Below are 16,788 nucleotides of genomic sequence, written 5' to 3'. Positions count from 1 at the left end.
ATTCTGAACACAATAAAATGGTAAGTTCACGAATCCCTGCCAGTTGCTACAAGTGTTACTTATATTTTATGAATCTACTGAATGCTGCTATATTCGGAGTGTAAAAGGTAAGTTTTCTTTTGGTAAACCGGCGGAATATGTGTCAAAAGACAGCAATAATGTATACAGGTTTATGTATCAAAACCATAGAGGCCTTAAATTAAATTGCTACGATTCTTTAGGTATACCAACACTTGTTAAGATGGATAGATATCGAAAATCTTCTCAGTACTCAATTATTTATTAGCATTCCATCCTAACTCGACTTCTACAATTACATTACATTTTTTACCTTATTCTACGTCAACAATGCGTACCTATAGAAGAGACATCATACTGTAAATATTTATCTATCTTTGTCGTCCTATATGCATACAAACTAAACCTACCACCGACTGCGCCTATTTTAGTGAACATTTTCAAACCATTCTCTCATGAGTTTCACTACAAACATGCAACATTGACTGACAGACACACATCCGCCAGCTTGCCTGTATATTTTTAACTAACATTTTAACACATTGAATTTGGAATACGGATCCAGGTTTTTATTACTCTGAAAAAAGCTGAAAAACATACGACTCTTTTTAAATGGGATGTGTGTGGATAAAACTACGCAAAGAGAAAAGTCCACATGAGATTTTTGAAAATCTATGCATGTATCCGATTTATTTCAAACTTATTTTTTGTTTATATTTAACGACTCAATATTAATCTAGGCACATTATACAGGATGCACCGATACAAATACCCAGGTACTAGCTGAAAATGCTACCCTATTTTATTAAGAACTTTGATCTTTTAAGTAGATAGGTACCTAAATAATAAATTGTTACAGCCTTTTTATCGTCCCACTACTGGGCACAGGCCTCCTCTCACACGGAGAAGGAATAATAAATTACTTACAAATAATTCGAAATATTTTTCAGTCAGTTGTTATAAAAAAAATCAAACAACATCTGCGTACTCTAATGAGGGTTATGTACGGAAGAGAAAACTTCTTCTTTATCTATTAACAAAGGATAAAGGAGTATAAACTTTATTATTTTAAACAACTTAGTTAATAATTGCTACTGAAAAGAAAAGTTAGCTCAACGAAGAAAAACGTAAAAGAAAAGTTAAACCACTCAAACAATGCTCACAATTAATCTTTGTATAGAAACACTTACATACAACACAAGAAAGGCTGCACCAATTTTAATTATTTTCATTAAAATTGTAGATTTTTATTCGTGTAGAAGAGCTGCACTTTAGAAAAAAAGACGAAAAAAATAGGCCACATTAAATAATGAACAAGGTATTTTAGTATGTAATAAACATGTATTGAAAATAATTCCAATACATCTTCTGCATTTTTAAAGTAAATACAAAAATATTGGATACAAACCGCCAGTCTATCGCATAGGCCAATAAATAAACTGAGATTTATCGGAACAGTGTACACTACGTGCAATGCTCGACTCAAATGCGGGGTGTAAATCATTACTTAAAAATTATACTTAATGTTATATTATGCTTTTAGGTCAATATGATAATGTATGCAACTGTTATTGTTTTATGGACAAACATCTAGAATTAAATAGGACTCACGTAAGTATACTTAAAGGTTAAAAATGTTTACAAAAAATCTCGTATTGAACCCACGCTTTCACAATGCTATCGGAAGAGGAAGTTCCGCCTACAAGAGATAATTAAACCATAAAAAAAATATTTATTAAAGAATATTTCAAAAGTTTAAAGAAAGCACAACGGACCCTCTTCCCCAACTTCCATTGCATAAATTTCTTTAGAAAATCGCTATCGAACGCGCTTGGTAATGGAAAATGTGCCCAAGACATTTTAATTAACAGAATCGTGGTCCGTGCCAATAAAATGTCAAGATAATTTTAGGTGTTCTCGAGCGCACCTGCGGCTCGAGTTTGACGGCAAATCGATGGCAAAACAATATGTACGGCACCTATAGATGCGACGACGAACCGACACACAGAATAATACATTTTCCCCTTACATGACGTCAAAAAGGTGATGTTAGCTATAATGGGGGAATATTGAGGTATTTTCTTTGATACTTACGTATGTTATGAAGAAGATATTGTTTTAGATGCCTGTCAATCCGTGATTGAGTTGAAGTCGGGCTAATATTTACATTTAGGTATATTTATGAGATTTTAACAATGAGCTTTGTTCCGTAAAATTAATATTGAGAAAATATTCAAGGTGAAGAGTTGTATTTAAGTGGTTGCGTTTACCATCTGTCTAATATAGGCAGTTCTCAAACTTTTCATTAATATATCGGGTGTGTCGTTCATAATTACATTAAATGAAGTGCGTTAATATACTGGTTAATATACAACATGTAACTTAATTAACGCACACCCTTTTTTTTTTTTTTTTTTTTTTTTTTTTTTTTGTTGTCGCTGGGCTAAAAATGCTATTACGCATCCCCTTCCCGTCGGGGGACGGGAGAGGGGTATGTGGGACTCCCCGGTAAAAACGTTCCCGGTATACCCACTAAAAAGGCCCAGCGGCACTCCGACCTCGCCTGAGTGGAGGGGGTCTGGGAATCTATGGCATCCAGTCCCCCACCGGCGATTGCCCGCCTTACGGCAGGCCCCTCATTCCTCCCCCTAGTGGGGATGGATCCTTATAATGGCCGGAGCGCAGGGGTTGATCCTTGTGATGCAGGCGGTGGCGCCCCCGCGCCTGTCGCCCGCTGATCACCCCCCAGGGCGGATGGGGACGGAGGTTGTATTCGCCGTCTTCTGCCCCTTCTTCGTCTACGGAGCGGCACCGCGAGAGGATCGTTCTCCCGCATGCGCTCCGCAGCTTCCTTCTGGGACATGATGTCTTCACAGAAGGAGGCTACCGCTTCCCATGTCTCTTCACCTCCCAGCATGGCAGCAATCACGCTGGGAAGCGAGAGATCGTTCCCGACCACTGCCATCAGGGCGCGGCGGGGTTCAACCCACGATGGGCACACCTGGAGTGTGTGCTCTGCCGTATCCTCCGTGGCTTCGCAGTGGTGACACTGTGGGGTCGCCTCCCTCCCAATCCGATGCAGGTACGATCCGAAGCAGCCATGTCCGGACAGCACCTGCACCAGACGCATCGAAAGGCACCCATGCCGCCGATCGAGCCATCCGTTCAGGACAGGCCCGATGGCATCCAGCGTCCAGCGACCATACGTTGCCGAGGCAAGATCTTCGGCCCAGTGTAGAGTTATTGCCTCCCTTGCCTCCTCACGCACCTCTTCCTTTTCTGTCGGGTCTGGGCGCCGGTTTAGCGCCTTCTGCTCCGCCGTCCAGTCGTACACTCTGGCGAGCACCCAAGCCTCGAGCTCCCAGGGAGGAGTTCCCGCCAGAACGCACGCCGCCGCGAAGCTCACCGTGCGGTACGCCCTCGACACCCGCTGTGCAATGGCCCTTTGTGGCCTGCGGATGGCAGCGGCGTTCACCCTACTGCACAGTGAGTCTGCCCAGATTGGGGCCCCGTACAGTGCCATACTTTTGAGTATGCCGGCGTATAGTCGTCGGCATTGGTCGCCGGGTCTCCCGATGTTTGGGAGGAGCCATGAGAGGGCGCCCGCGGTCCTCATCAAGCGCGTCGACAGGCCGCTGAAGTGTGCTCTGAAGCACCACTTACTGTCGAGCACTATGCCCAGATATTTCATCTGGGGCTGCACCCCGATGCGGACACCCTCCACATGGATATGGGCGTCGGGCGGTTGGTGCTGCCGAGGGCCATGGAAGAACACGGCCTCGGTCTTGTGCAGCGCCACCGTCAGCCCTAGGCGGGAGATTCTGTCCACCACTTGAGAACCGCCCGCCGAGGCCAAGCTGGCTGCCTCTCCAAAGTTTCTCCCCCTGGCCGTCAGGAGGGTGTCGTCTGCATAGCAGATGACAGACGTGCCACGTGGGAGGTTGCCCCGCAAAAGCCAGTCGAATCCGATGTTCCACAGAAGTGGCCCTAGAACTGAACCCTGTGGGACACCGGACTCGACGGCGTAACGTCGGAGCTGGCCCGACTTGTCCACAAGGAGGACTGTACGGTCCTTCAGGTAGTCCGCCAATAGTCCCCGCAAATATGGAGGCACCCCATGAAAGCGAAGGGCCTCCAGTATGGTGGAGTGGGGAATTGAATTGAAGGCATTGGCTATGTCGAATGACACAGCCAGCAGTCCATCTCCCGCATCCATTGCCTCCCTCACCTGGCCCTTGAGTCGGGACAGGGCATCAACTGTCGAACGCTCAGCTCGAAAACCGAACTGAGCGTCCGCTAGATCCGGGCCGATTGTGCCCAGATGTCTGGTGATACGGGCAGCGAGGATCCTCTCGAACATTTTACCGACCTCATCCAGTAAAACGATGGGTCGGTATGCCGATGGGGAGTCCACCGGCCGCCCTTCCTTCCGAAGAAGGCACAATTGGCCCTCCTTCCATGGCTTTGGGAACCTCTCACACGTCAGGCACGCACTGAATAGGTCCCGAAACCTTTCTCCCATCTGGGAGGTGGCGATGGCCACCACCTTTGCGGGGACGCCGTCCGGACCTGGGGCGGTCTTTTTCCCCCTCAGGCAGAAAGCTGCCTTCTCTACCTCGTCCTCCGTAACCGGCGGGACCTCCTCGGCCGATGGAGCCGTACCCTGCGAGGCGCTCATCACTGGTGGAGTGAAGTTGTCCCTGCGCGGAAACAGGGACTGGACCACCCCATCCAGCAACGACGGCTCGAGGGTCTCGGCAACTGGGGGACCGTACGGGCGCAGTTTATTGCGTGCCGCTTTGTAGGGCCTCCCAAAGGGATCAATGTCCAAGCCCTCAAGCATCTCCGCCCTTGCGCGATCCTGGGCTGTGCCCATTTGCGCCGTCAGCGTCGACTTGGCCTCTATGTAGGTTGCATAGAGGCGGTCCTCGTTGTCGAGGTCGCGAAGGCGCCGCCGCCGACTTCTTGTGTAGGCCCGCCTGGCCGCCACACAAGCGGCCCGAAGATCCCCCAACTCCTCCGACCACCAATAAACGGCGCGTCTAGGAGGCGGACGATGAGACCGAGGCATGCTAGAGTTGCACACCTCGGTCAGGGAGACCCTTAACTGGACCGCTGTGGCGTCCACATCCCGGGCTATTACAGGAGGAGACAGCCAGTCCTGGACGAAAGCCGCCTCCGAGGCGGCCTCCCGGTCTAGGCGGGAGAGCGCCCACCGTGGGAAGTGCGACCGACCCTCCTGGGTCCCCTGGGAGCCCGGGGTGGAAATATCGAACCGCACGTATCGGTGGTCGGATAGCGTCTCCACCAGCTCCACCCGCCAGTCCACTACACAGGCCGCCAAAGAAGGGGATGCAAAGGCGAGGTCCACGATGGAGCCCCCCTGCCGCCGCACGCAGGTGTGAACTGTTCCCCTATTCAGGAGGGACAGACCGGATGACACGGACCAGGTTTCCACCTCTCGTCCTCGGGCATTGGTGGTTGGGTTACCCCATATTGCCGACTTGGCGTTAAAGTCGCCTAAGACCAACACCCGTTGCTGCACCACTCCGCTTGCCACCCTGGCGAGCACTTCGAGAAAGTTCTCGAAGTCCGTGAGAGGGCGGTTTGGGGAGAAATACACCCCTATTAGGGCTATGTCACCCCACGCGGCAGCCACGTATCCCGGTCCCCTCTCTAAGAGTGAGAGGGAGGGGGAATCCGTGGAAGACCGTGCTACCAAAGCAACTAAGCCGTTGTCGTCTCCCAGCCAGCTGCGAGGGACAGAGTACGGCTCGGCAACAACCGCCACGTCCACCAACCACTCCGCAAAGGTTTGAACCAGCAGGCTCTGGGCTGCTCTGCAGTGGTTGATGTTCGCTTGAAGAACACGTCGTCGATGCCCAGCCATCAGTCGGTGTTCATCGCGCTTCCCTCGGTTGCCGGCACTGGAACTGGAGTTTCAGAGGTGGCGGCAGCAGCAGGCCGCACCGGCGCCTGCAGTTTGCCCTTCTTCGGTGGCGGTCGGCATTCCTTGCCCGCCATTACGTGGTCGGATGGACGACCATTGGCAGCGCATACTGCGCAATGCATGGTGGCAGCCTCGCAGCTGGCCAACCTATGTCCCTCTTTTCCGCAGCGGAAGCATAGTTCCCCACGCTCGGCAGTGGACGGGCAGAGAGGCCGGGTGTGTCCGATGCCGAGGCACTTGAAACAGCGCATCGGCGCATCCTCAAGCACTCGGACCCCACCCGAGCTAAACCCGACCGGGAGGCGGCCCTTAGCCAGAACCGCCTTGGCAGCTACGACCGGGCACTCTAACCTCATAGTGCCCATACCCCTGCGGCCAGGTCTAATGGCTCGGCCCTTGACAGATGCGACGGCGCAGCCCCCCGCCGCCGCAACCGCTGCCACCACCTCCTCTTGCGTGACCGAGTCGTCGAGGTCGGTCACTTCTAGAGCTACACACTTAACGGCCCTCACCACCTTGGCCGTGTCCGCGACAGCCTCTCTGAGCTTCGTCGCAAAGAGGTCCGCCTTGGTGCCGCGTTGAGCCCCCGAGAACTCGAAGATACGAGCCCCCGTTTGGGTCTTCCGGCACGTAATTCTGCCAGCCCCAAGTTCTGCAGGGTCGACGTTTGTACGAGCCCGCCGCAGCACGGACTCGTATGTCTCCCCGCGTTCCGCTGCCTCTGGGGTCAACGTGACCACCACGGCTTCGGTTCTTGGAGGAGGAGCGAGCTTCCTCCTCCTGTCCCCTAAAGCGGCAGGCTTGGCTGCAGGGGGCTCGGGAGCTAACTGCTTACCCTTCCGCTTCCTCGCTACCACCTTAATCCAAGGCTGGTTGGAAGGGGTGGTGGAGGGCAGTAATGGGTCTTCTCTCACCGGTTCGGGAGGGACCGTCTGGGTAGTCGGGGCTAGTGAGGTTTTCTTGCCCTTTCCCTTGCCCTTGGTGGTCTTTAGGACCTGGGGCTCCGACTGGTCTGGAGCCGTTGAGGGCCCCGGTGCGATGGGCATCCGTCCAGGTGCTTTATCCGCCGCGAGTGGAGGGCGTAACCGCTTCTCCGGCAGGAGCCGATCCTCTATGCCGGCAAAACAGGCCCTGGTGAATGCTCTCTCCTCCATTACAACCTTACGGATAAGATCCTCAAGGTCAGAGGAGGCAGGTATCGTTGCTGTACCTTCCGACGTCCCCTCGGGCCGAGTCGTGGGCTCGGCAACGCGCGCGTGCAACGCGGACACCTCTTTCTGCAGGCGATCCACCTTCGCCTGAAGTTGCCGCGTCTCATCGGAGGTGGTGCGCTTCGCCAACTCCTTTACAATGCCGAGCAAGCTCGCTGCCCGGCATTTTAGGGCCTTCTGGAAGGTCCCCTTCAAGTTGGAGGACTTGGAGGCGACCTCTAGGATCTCCATCTGATCCTCCAGAGCCATGCGCTCCATTTCCTCCACGGAGTGGTCCGCGTAAAGGACACTGGAGGCGTCGTGGCTGGCCCTGGCTCTGCTTGGCCGGTCGTCGTCTTCCAATACCGCCCTCTTCGCGGGCTTCTCGGCTGCGTCCTCGGAAGAGCCTCCGGATCCCCGCTTGAGGAAGGCCCTCTTCCTCGTACGGCGGGTTGCAACGCCGCTCGTTCCACTTATTTGTGACTCCGTGTCGGACAAGTCGGTCGACACGAGGTCACTACCTCTCATGAGACTGACCGCGGATGGTGCGCGGCTGGTCTCTGATGCCGAAGCATCTCGAGATTGGCCCTGAGAAGGGCCTTTGGGTTGGCCCTGAGAAGGGCCTTTGGGTTGGCCCTGAGAAGGGCCTTTGCGGAGACAGCGCCCGGAGGCGGCCCTCACAGGACGTGGCATTGCCACCCACAATATCGAAACGCAAGACTGTTGAAGATGTTTCGACGCACAGCGTTCGTTTGCCGCCGGCCTGCCACTCCGTTACGGTGGTCAGGCACGGCGTTGCCCAGGGGTCACTACGTGGAAGTCAACGCTGTGGGGGGACCCCCAATTAACGCACACCCTGAAATTTGTTTGTTCAGAATCGTTTACTGAATCGATTTATATCATTTTTAATATAGGTAATTTTTTACCCCAAAAATAATTAAAACTACGGAAATTATTGTCATATTAACCCTGTACAATCAAAACAAATTCAAATAGACCGTAACTCAAAGTAATAAGACTTCGTGTATTGTCGGCTTTTTCCGTAGTTTCGTTATGTTGTGTCGGGTCGAGCGGCGCGCGGCGCGATATTTGCGTGCGTAGTAATATGACCAAAAAGTTCTCCAAGAATTGGTATAACTAATTTAGTAAATAACAATGCATATACATGTTAAATTAAAAATTCAGTTAAATAAATAAATAAATAAAATAAAATTGGGGTGTTTGAGGGTGTGCGTTAATAACGTTACATGTTGTATATGTCGATTAACACAAAGAAAAAAGAAGAATACGTAAAAATAAAAAACTGAATTTTTCAAACAAAGTAAATAGAATAAAAATGTGCGAAAATTGGAACACCATATAAAAGTTAGTCATTACAAACAACTGAAATTCGCCCTTGAAAACTGACAGCTGTCAACTGATCAAAACATTCGATACTCCTAACTTTATCTCTGCTTTATACATGATGTTGTAAATTATAAAAACAAAAAATGACTCCTGTGGTTAAACTACTGAATAGATTAAGTTATTTTTTTTACAATTCGCCATAGAATATCATAAAGTATATGCGATAGGATTTAATGTGATTGTGAACGACACACTCTGTATACTTTTTAAACAACAGTCTAAAAAATGCGAGTAAATTCTTAAATGTTAGCCAACACCATGGAAAATCTAATCCTCAACTCACACGTCAACAGTGGAAAAACCAAAGTTCACCATAATAATTCATTCCTGTTTATTTAGAAAAAAATTTAACATAAAACACCAACACCTACATGCATGTAACAGAAAATATATCTCACAAAATTCTGAACCATTATTCTCTCATTGACGGATGGCTTTTGGTAAGCAGAGCGGGAAAATAAAAACAGGAACTTTGTACGTTAAAAAATCAATTTTCTTTAGCCGCGGGCGTGTGCCTCCAAATTAATGAAAATACCAATATCCAGCTGCCGAAGAGATAATTTATTTTATACACTGAAGAAAATTTCTTAAAAGATTATATTAATTTTTTGATCTCGTTTTGGGCATTGTAGGTTTATAATTAAGTTATATTGCGCCGTTTAGCGAAGTTATAGTTACCAAACTCAAATTAGAGATTTTCATCATCAAGATTCAAAATTAGTTACGTATCAAATTATTGTGACTAAAATCGTACTAGATTAAGTTAATAAAAGTCGATGGGTATTAAATGTTCCTTTTCTTTTTTAACGACTTACGTATACATAAGTGTGCCTATTATTCTGTAAATGTGTATAGTATTCAATAAAAAAACAGACACAATTAAGTCCAAAAATATTTTACAATCTAATTACTAAACAATCAAGCTATTCCTTATATTTTATCCGTATAAAACACACAAAATTTAAATCCTATCTCCAATCCACTACTGATTTGAATAGGTTTGTCTGTAAGTGCGAGCGCTGAATTACACGGCCGGACTGACACGTCAGTTACATAGACGTACGGAGGTTTCATTGTGCAGGCACCCAACACCGCAATGGAATTATTAACGACGATTTTACGGTGCAAATACGGCCTGCAGTTTTGTCTGTATTTAGGGAAAATGGGTTGGTAATCTTCATCTTTCATGAATCTTTACATAGTATGTAACAAAGTTGAACTTTAGTAGTCTTCTTAGTATTGGAGCAGTTATTTGAATACTTATATCTTTCTCTACTATAATATGAATACTTTATCTTTAAAAGAACACAACTAATTTCAATCTCGTTGTCATAAATTAGATAGCGTGCTTAAAGAGGAAGATTTATAAGTAAGTACGACATACCCGTGCAAAGACAGGATGATACGATAGGTACTTATGTAAAGGAAGGAGAAGTCACATGTTTTATCACGAAATGCTGTCAATCTATCAGCAAAGTCCCATGTGACAATAAATGATGATGATATTGCGTCTATACTCACCCACGGCAAAGATTTTTCATGCCCACATGTTCTAATCTCCCACGACTGTTAATACGATGACAGTCAGTAATATTAATATGTTATATGAAGCATTCCGTTTGACCTTTACCACCCACGTCCGGAATACCTATAAATACTGGTATCCTGAAGTTAATTGTCAGTGCTTTCGGTGACATCCTCGTATGACAACGGGATATTCAGACAATACAACTACGAAAATGCCTCCATTAAAATTATAGACTTGATAGGTACCTACTAATACTTGAGTATTTAAATTATATACTTGATCAAAATGAGTTTATTTCATTTCATCTCATGTAATCTTGCTACTTAAGTATACAGATTTAAAGAAAAACCTGTAGTGTACAAATATACCACGGACCTATCACGTTCAGGTTTTTTATTCAGAAAATAATACACACATTGCCGAAATCTCGCACATAAGTATAAAAATTAATAAATAAACAAAATGTTTAATACAAAACTTAATGAACAATAACTTTCAAATGCTCAAACTGAAAGTTAACGCTAAATAATCAGGGCACGTTTCGGTTCCAGTTTAATTTAAATCGGGGGTTATACCACTCGCTAACTAAGCGATAAATCTGGACAAGAAATTCTTTGACCAAAAGTAGAATATACAAGCATACCTATATTTTAGCTTTCAACCAAATTTTCGAGCGTTCTTGGAATTAACTACTTTTGGACACTAAAAACAAATAAACTCACAAGTTAACTTCATTATTTAGAACGACATTAAAAATGCTAACACTGAAATTGCGAAAACGAAAAAATATCTCAAGCTGCGATAGGAACAAAATTATTTTGGGCAAAATTCGATGTAGTTTACAATTTTGTTTTGGTCCTAATCATTTGTTTCTATACGTAAGCGAGTAAATATGATTATTTTCCATACTTTTCCTCGGATTAAATTTATGAAACAAATGCAGATTCAATTTGTAGGATCCCTTTGTTCTACTCGTCCACAAAGAATATGGCCGTTTGATTTACAAGATAATACTTTTGCTGTCATTTTTACTTACAAATCTGACAAAAGAAGAAAACTTAATTATGTCACGAATATGATCTCAAGTTTCATTATATTCAGAACAGAGTGTGTAGGAAGAACATCACTAAAAGCAATCACAACTCATTGAAAAGTTCATGTTGACATTTACCTAGGCAATGTAATATCAAATGAAAACCGTGTTATCCTCATACCTACATAATTTCACTAAGGATTATGATGTTGAAAATAAAATTCAGTCACACGTTTATAAAAAAAAAGATTAATTATTGAATCAGGCGTTACTTCGTGGAAATTCATGACATACAATTTTAGGAAAAATATGTACGATTTTTTGATTCCATAAAAAATACAAACATCCGAATTGATACTACTCTTTTTGAGAGGTCATTCAAATATTCATTCTTTCTCTTTTAAAGCACCATCATTATTCATTATTTCTTCTCTTCATAAAAGTACCAGGAGCACATAAATACACAAGCAGTCTCACACGCCCTAAAAATCAATTCGTAGACGTTATCCGACACCGATTACATGACGTGCCCTCTCTGGCGTGTGTGGGATCTCTTCGATGCTCAACAGAATCCCGTTAATTGAGATCAACTTCAGCTGGCCCAACAAGATGTCTGGGCCATACGGAAATAATTAAAAACTTCTAATTAGAATTTTGTGAAAAGGGTGTAGCGCAACAAACAAAAAACTGATAGTAGAAATTTTATTCATTTCAACTGAGAATTGAAAGTTTGTTTCACTTAATTATTTGTTTTTTGCAGAGAAAGGTTTTTCTATAAAATTAAAAGATCCACGGATGTATTCCCGAATTTCAATGTTTTAGTAAAAATTATGTTCAGCGTGTATATCTCGCAACGTATTTGCATACACAGATATCGAGCATGTGTCAACAATTGTAAAGGTGAGTACATACAAACTGGGTTCACGATACGGGCATAAAACGCAAAAATGGCTGCGGAACGTAAAAGTAACTGTGTGCCACGCAGTAGACGTCAATAATACTAAAGTGGCCATTAATGGCGCACTTAATGTACCTACTGATGGTGTTACGACGAAGATTGTAAATCGGCTGCTATAAAACTGTGACATAGAAACTCTATCTATACATGTAATAAAAGTCTAAGGGCAAGTGCTGTAAATTGTAAACAAATGTAGAACTGGCCTTAAAGATTACACAGATACCTATAGATACTGAAAATTGCTTTGTCTGTCAAATCGTAGAAGAAAGATTGTAACGTTGATTCGACACTAGTATTTTTAAATAGAGAAAATAACAATGCTTTCGTTGACACTATCGTGAAATATAAATAAGAAGAAGAAAGATAAAGAGGTCGCGTCGGTCAAATGACAACATAGTTGCATTCGTAAAAATAACAAGAAATTTTCTTTCTGAAATATGAAACTTTCTGTGAGAAACTTTCATCAGCCTTGTAGTTACGTTCTTCCATTTTATTTCATAATCCGCTAAAATTGTTTCCGTGTTCTCAAACAGACATGAAGCGATAAAAAGCTGAATCTTTAATAAGGTGGGGCGAGAATTTTTGTTGTCTTAACCGATATTCGTCTGACCTCATTCCGATAAAAGTACACTTCGGATACAGGCGACAGTCGCTAACCGCACGCGGCTTGCAGCTCGCAACATTGGTCAATGTATGGAAATGTTTCTGTGACACGCGACAACCAGGCGTTGCTCGTGACAGGAAAACGTGTAGATGATGTCTGTTATTGTCAGCCTATAGGTACGTATCCACACTGAGACTAATGAAAAAGCGCATTGATCGCGAGTCGCTGAAGTGTGTAAGCCTCGCGACAGTTGCCTGTGTCCAAAGTACACCTTAACTGGTGGTGCCCGTTATTAGGGCGTGCTAAACCTCAGCCAACAATTAATGACTAATAAACGTCAACAGCCAACGTTTAGTCGAGACCTCTGAACTAACACGGTCGTTGTCTCAACATATTAAGTAATATCTTATTTTGAGTGAGTTCAGTTCGACTGGTTACAAATTAATTGACTTATTGTTGACAAACAGATACATTGTTTATGTCTGCTTTCTGATATATCTTCTCCTTTTAAACCATACCCGCATGGGGACCTTAGTATATCTAATAAATAAGCGGTAGCCATTAGTGGCAGTAACAATCACATTGTAGGTATTAAAAATTATTTTAATATACGATAAGCTCATGGAAAATAGTTAAGCTGAGACTGTCTGTGACGACTGATAAGACAATTATGACCCTTTTTACATTAAGGTCAGTATTTATCGTATATTATACGAACATATATATATTAATGCACATGATACAGTACACCATATAACGAAGCTTACAATAAAACGACATTATTAATCCGTCAACCCTAAAAATCTTTACATAATAACCCAATAAAGTCCCAGTGGCTTCATCAAAGGAATGGGCCACATTAAAAAGGATATTTTCGTCCCACTTTATCCGTCGTCCGGATCGTGAAATGGTCCGTTTTTCGCGGTATTCTACTGCCAGCCGCGACAAGATGCGGTAAGCCGACTAACCGGCTGAGACCGCAAACCCCTGTTTATTAAACCAAGATCTCTATGCCACAAATACTACACGTTATTAAGAAATACTACGTGCTATTTTCAGTCTTTATTTCTCTTAAATTGTAGGTTCGGTGGGGGAGATAGAACGTTTCAACTTGGGATAATAAAATTCAATTTCGACTTTTAAGGGTTACTTTGTTCTGAAGTATGAAACCATCTTGGTCTGTTGTCACGCTCATTCTCCTTTAACGTGTATGTGTTAAGCTTTTCAAGTTTTAAAATTAGCAAAAATAAGCCAGAGCATTACAGAGGCACACAAATCTCGTCAGTACTAATACTCTGTTTCAGCTCCATTTCAGCGTTCCTTAGATATCTTAGTGGTCCACTTGACCTTAGAAGCTCAGCAGCTGCATAGCGACATAAATACCTTAACAAGCGAACCAACTGAACACAAAATTCTCGAAACACCGTAATACAGAGGGAACCATCCGTACACAAATTAAAAACAATTCCATCGCATGTCGTAATTAAAAGGATTTATGATGTAAATCCGACTCGAAGGAAACAAAGCGAGTCGGCCGTTTTTTTCAGCACAGCCGTATGCCCAACACCTGCACTTAACAGGCTGTACGTGGCCTGAATTACTGAAATAAGTCTAACCTTTTCATTTCTGGGTTGTATTTTTTGAATAATTTTTACGACGCATATTTAAATCGTGGAACAAATCAGTAGGGTATTTTTTTTTTTATATTGAAACAAGTGAAACTCTGAGTACATTATGACTTTTATTTATAATATAAAATATTTTATTTATTCAACAAATGGATGTGTTGGCAGGAAAATTCACTGAATATTTTTATATAAACTTTATGTATTATGTATCAACAACAATCAGGTTTAAATTATGTCAACTTAATGTTTCATTAAAATACAGAGTGCTTAATTAAATTTTAATGAATTGTTTGGCTATTTGGTTTACAGTACTTTAAGGATGACTTCAAAATTATTGTATCAAAATAATTAAAGAGGCACTGGAATAATAGCACAATTAGATTGGTGAAGTATGTACCTACTAAATTAATAGTTTAAAGCACGAATAGATAAAACTGCGAATTAAATAGACGTCTTACGCTACGCATACAAATTATGTTGGCCTATTCTAAATAACCTATACCTTGTAGATTTACAAATGTGGGCATCTGTCACGCAATAGAGTAATCAACAAAACACTCTTAAAACAGGTTAAGCACTTATATGAATATGCTTAATTGTTATTCATTTGTCCCAATTTCCTCGAAGATTTTATTATAATTCTAAATTAAAAAATTATGACAATACCTAAAAAGAGTACCAGCCGTCCTATTCTGGCTTTTGGCAATAAATCCGCGCTGAAGCGCTGAGATAAAGCGGGATAAAGCGCTGCATTCATTACTCGACGTGGCTGTTTGACCACCGCTGCCGGGCCACTGTCGCGCGACCGCTGGTTCGCTCACAAAGCCATCCCATTCGATAAACGATGAACTTTTTTATTCAACTTCGAGTTCTTCTACTTCTTTGAGTCGCTTTCAATATTATGGGAAAGCTTCGAAGAGATAGCTACTAATTTATTAACATGCTAAGAAAGTTTGGATTAAAGTTTTAGGTCTATATAATCCTGCTTATTACAGAGGAGTGGTAGTGGTAAATAAACAAGGCATCGACCTCTGGAACAACGTATTAGTCCACAGAGGTTTCAGTAAAAATTAAAGTTACATTTTTGTTGGTTTTTTTTTTACATAAATTTTCAGCAATATTTTTTACTCAGTTACTCACTCACATGTTTGCATATAATATTCGGTGAGATAAATAATGATAGCAACGTTGACCTCAGAATCAAACATACCTTATTCACAACCATACATTAAAAATACTTTCCTACCAATGAATCGCGCCAATAAATTAAAAATACCTACCTGAAAACCATATCCGCATAATAAGCAAAGAATTAATATCGCCGTAAATCCCCAATTCTGACATACCTAGCTCTTCCTTTCAACAAGAACAATACTACCCGGGCATAATGCCAAATTGCGTCAACCAAGAATTCACAACTGGTGGAATGCAACGGGTCTGTTGTGGACAATGCCTCCCCCAAAACTCATGCATTATGTTAAGGACAATAGAAATGGGGAAATATGATAATAAAATGACATTTACTTTGTGTTTGTGGAAAATCTTATTGTCTATTTTTTTTTAGTCAGTAACTCAAAGCAAAGCTGGAGATAAGGTCTCAAACTTTGCGTACAATTGTGATTTGAGTGATGCAAATAGTTGAGAAATATAACTACGCAGAAAAAAAAAACTGTTTCATTATACTCAGCTAAAATTAATGAGAAGCAGAAATCAAATTAATTGGAACTGCGGTAGATTAATTCAAAGAAAGGCACAGTCCTTTCCTTGAAAATTGTTTGTTAGCAATATTTTCTTTACTCTTTATTAATTACTCGGGCGGCTCAACAAATTCAAGAGTTTAGTTCGGAACATTGAATTTCTTTGAAAGTCCTGGTATCCATTTGTCACGGTAAGTAATTTTTCTTGTCAATTGGTATTCATAGGCACCATCTTGCGTATTTAAAACGGCTCCCGTGCTGTCCATTAACTTTTTTTCTATAATTTAATAACGTTTTAGTGTAAAGTACCTGTCGTTCGCGAAAAACAATATTCGTTTTATAGCCCATTTTTATTCTTTTATTGGGACTATTTTTTATCTAAGGCGTTCATATGATTAAAATCATTCAGTGCTGGCCAATTTGGTCTTATTACTATCAAATACAAAACAAAGATAAAAAAAGTATTAAACCACGCAGATTTCAAACTGCAAGACAGCAAAGTAAATAATTATGACCTAGGTATGTACATATGTATAGAACACACGAAGTCTAAGACCTATGTAGAGGTATATTAATGTGTCTAGGCGTTATCTCTTGGCTTGGCGATGAACAGACTGAACTATTAGTAAACTAGCTTGTAGGATGTAAGCTTGCAATGATAACTATGTGCGATAATATAAGAAGAGGATCGAATCGAACACTCGAATATTCAAACCGAAACTTGATTACTACGTTGTTATATTATTTGAATCTGAACTAAATTGTGATATCGCTT

General features: G+C 43.0%; 1 protein-coding gene across 1 annotated transcript; it reads right to left on the bottom strand.

Annotated features, from left to right (window-relative positions):
- Positions 1–5,907: 5,907 nt before the first annotated feature.
- LOC124629652 lies at positions 5,908–7,686 on the bottom strand. The gene has a single exon (XM_047163153.1). It carries the CDS (start codon positions 7,684–7,686, stop codon positions 5,908–5,910), a length of 1,779 nt encoding a protein of 592 aa, XP_047019109.1.
- Between the last annotated feature and the right edge of the window lie 9,102 nt (positions 7,687–16,788).

Source organism: Helicoverpa zea, chromosome 4, assembly GCF_022581195.2.
Source record: "Helicoverpa zea isolate HzStark_Cry1AcR chromosome 4, ilHelZeax1.1, whole genome shotgun sequence".
NCBI lineage: Eukaryota > Metazoa > Arthropoda > Insecta > Lepidoptera > Noctuidae > Helicoverpa > Helicoverpa zea.
This window is presented reverse-complemented; position numbering and strand designations above follow the sequence as displayed.

What these genes read in the sequence shown, in the direction of transcription:
- LOC124629652 (XM_047163153.1), bottom strand. Translation starts at nt 7,686, where the DNA reads ATGAGAGGTAGTGACCTCGTGTCGACCGACTTGTCCGACACGGAGTCA.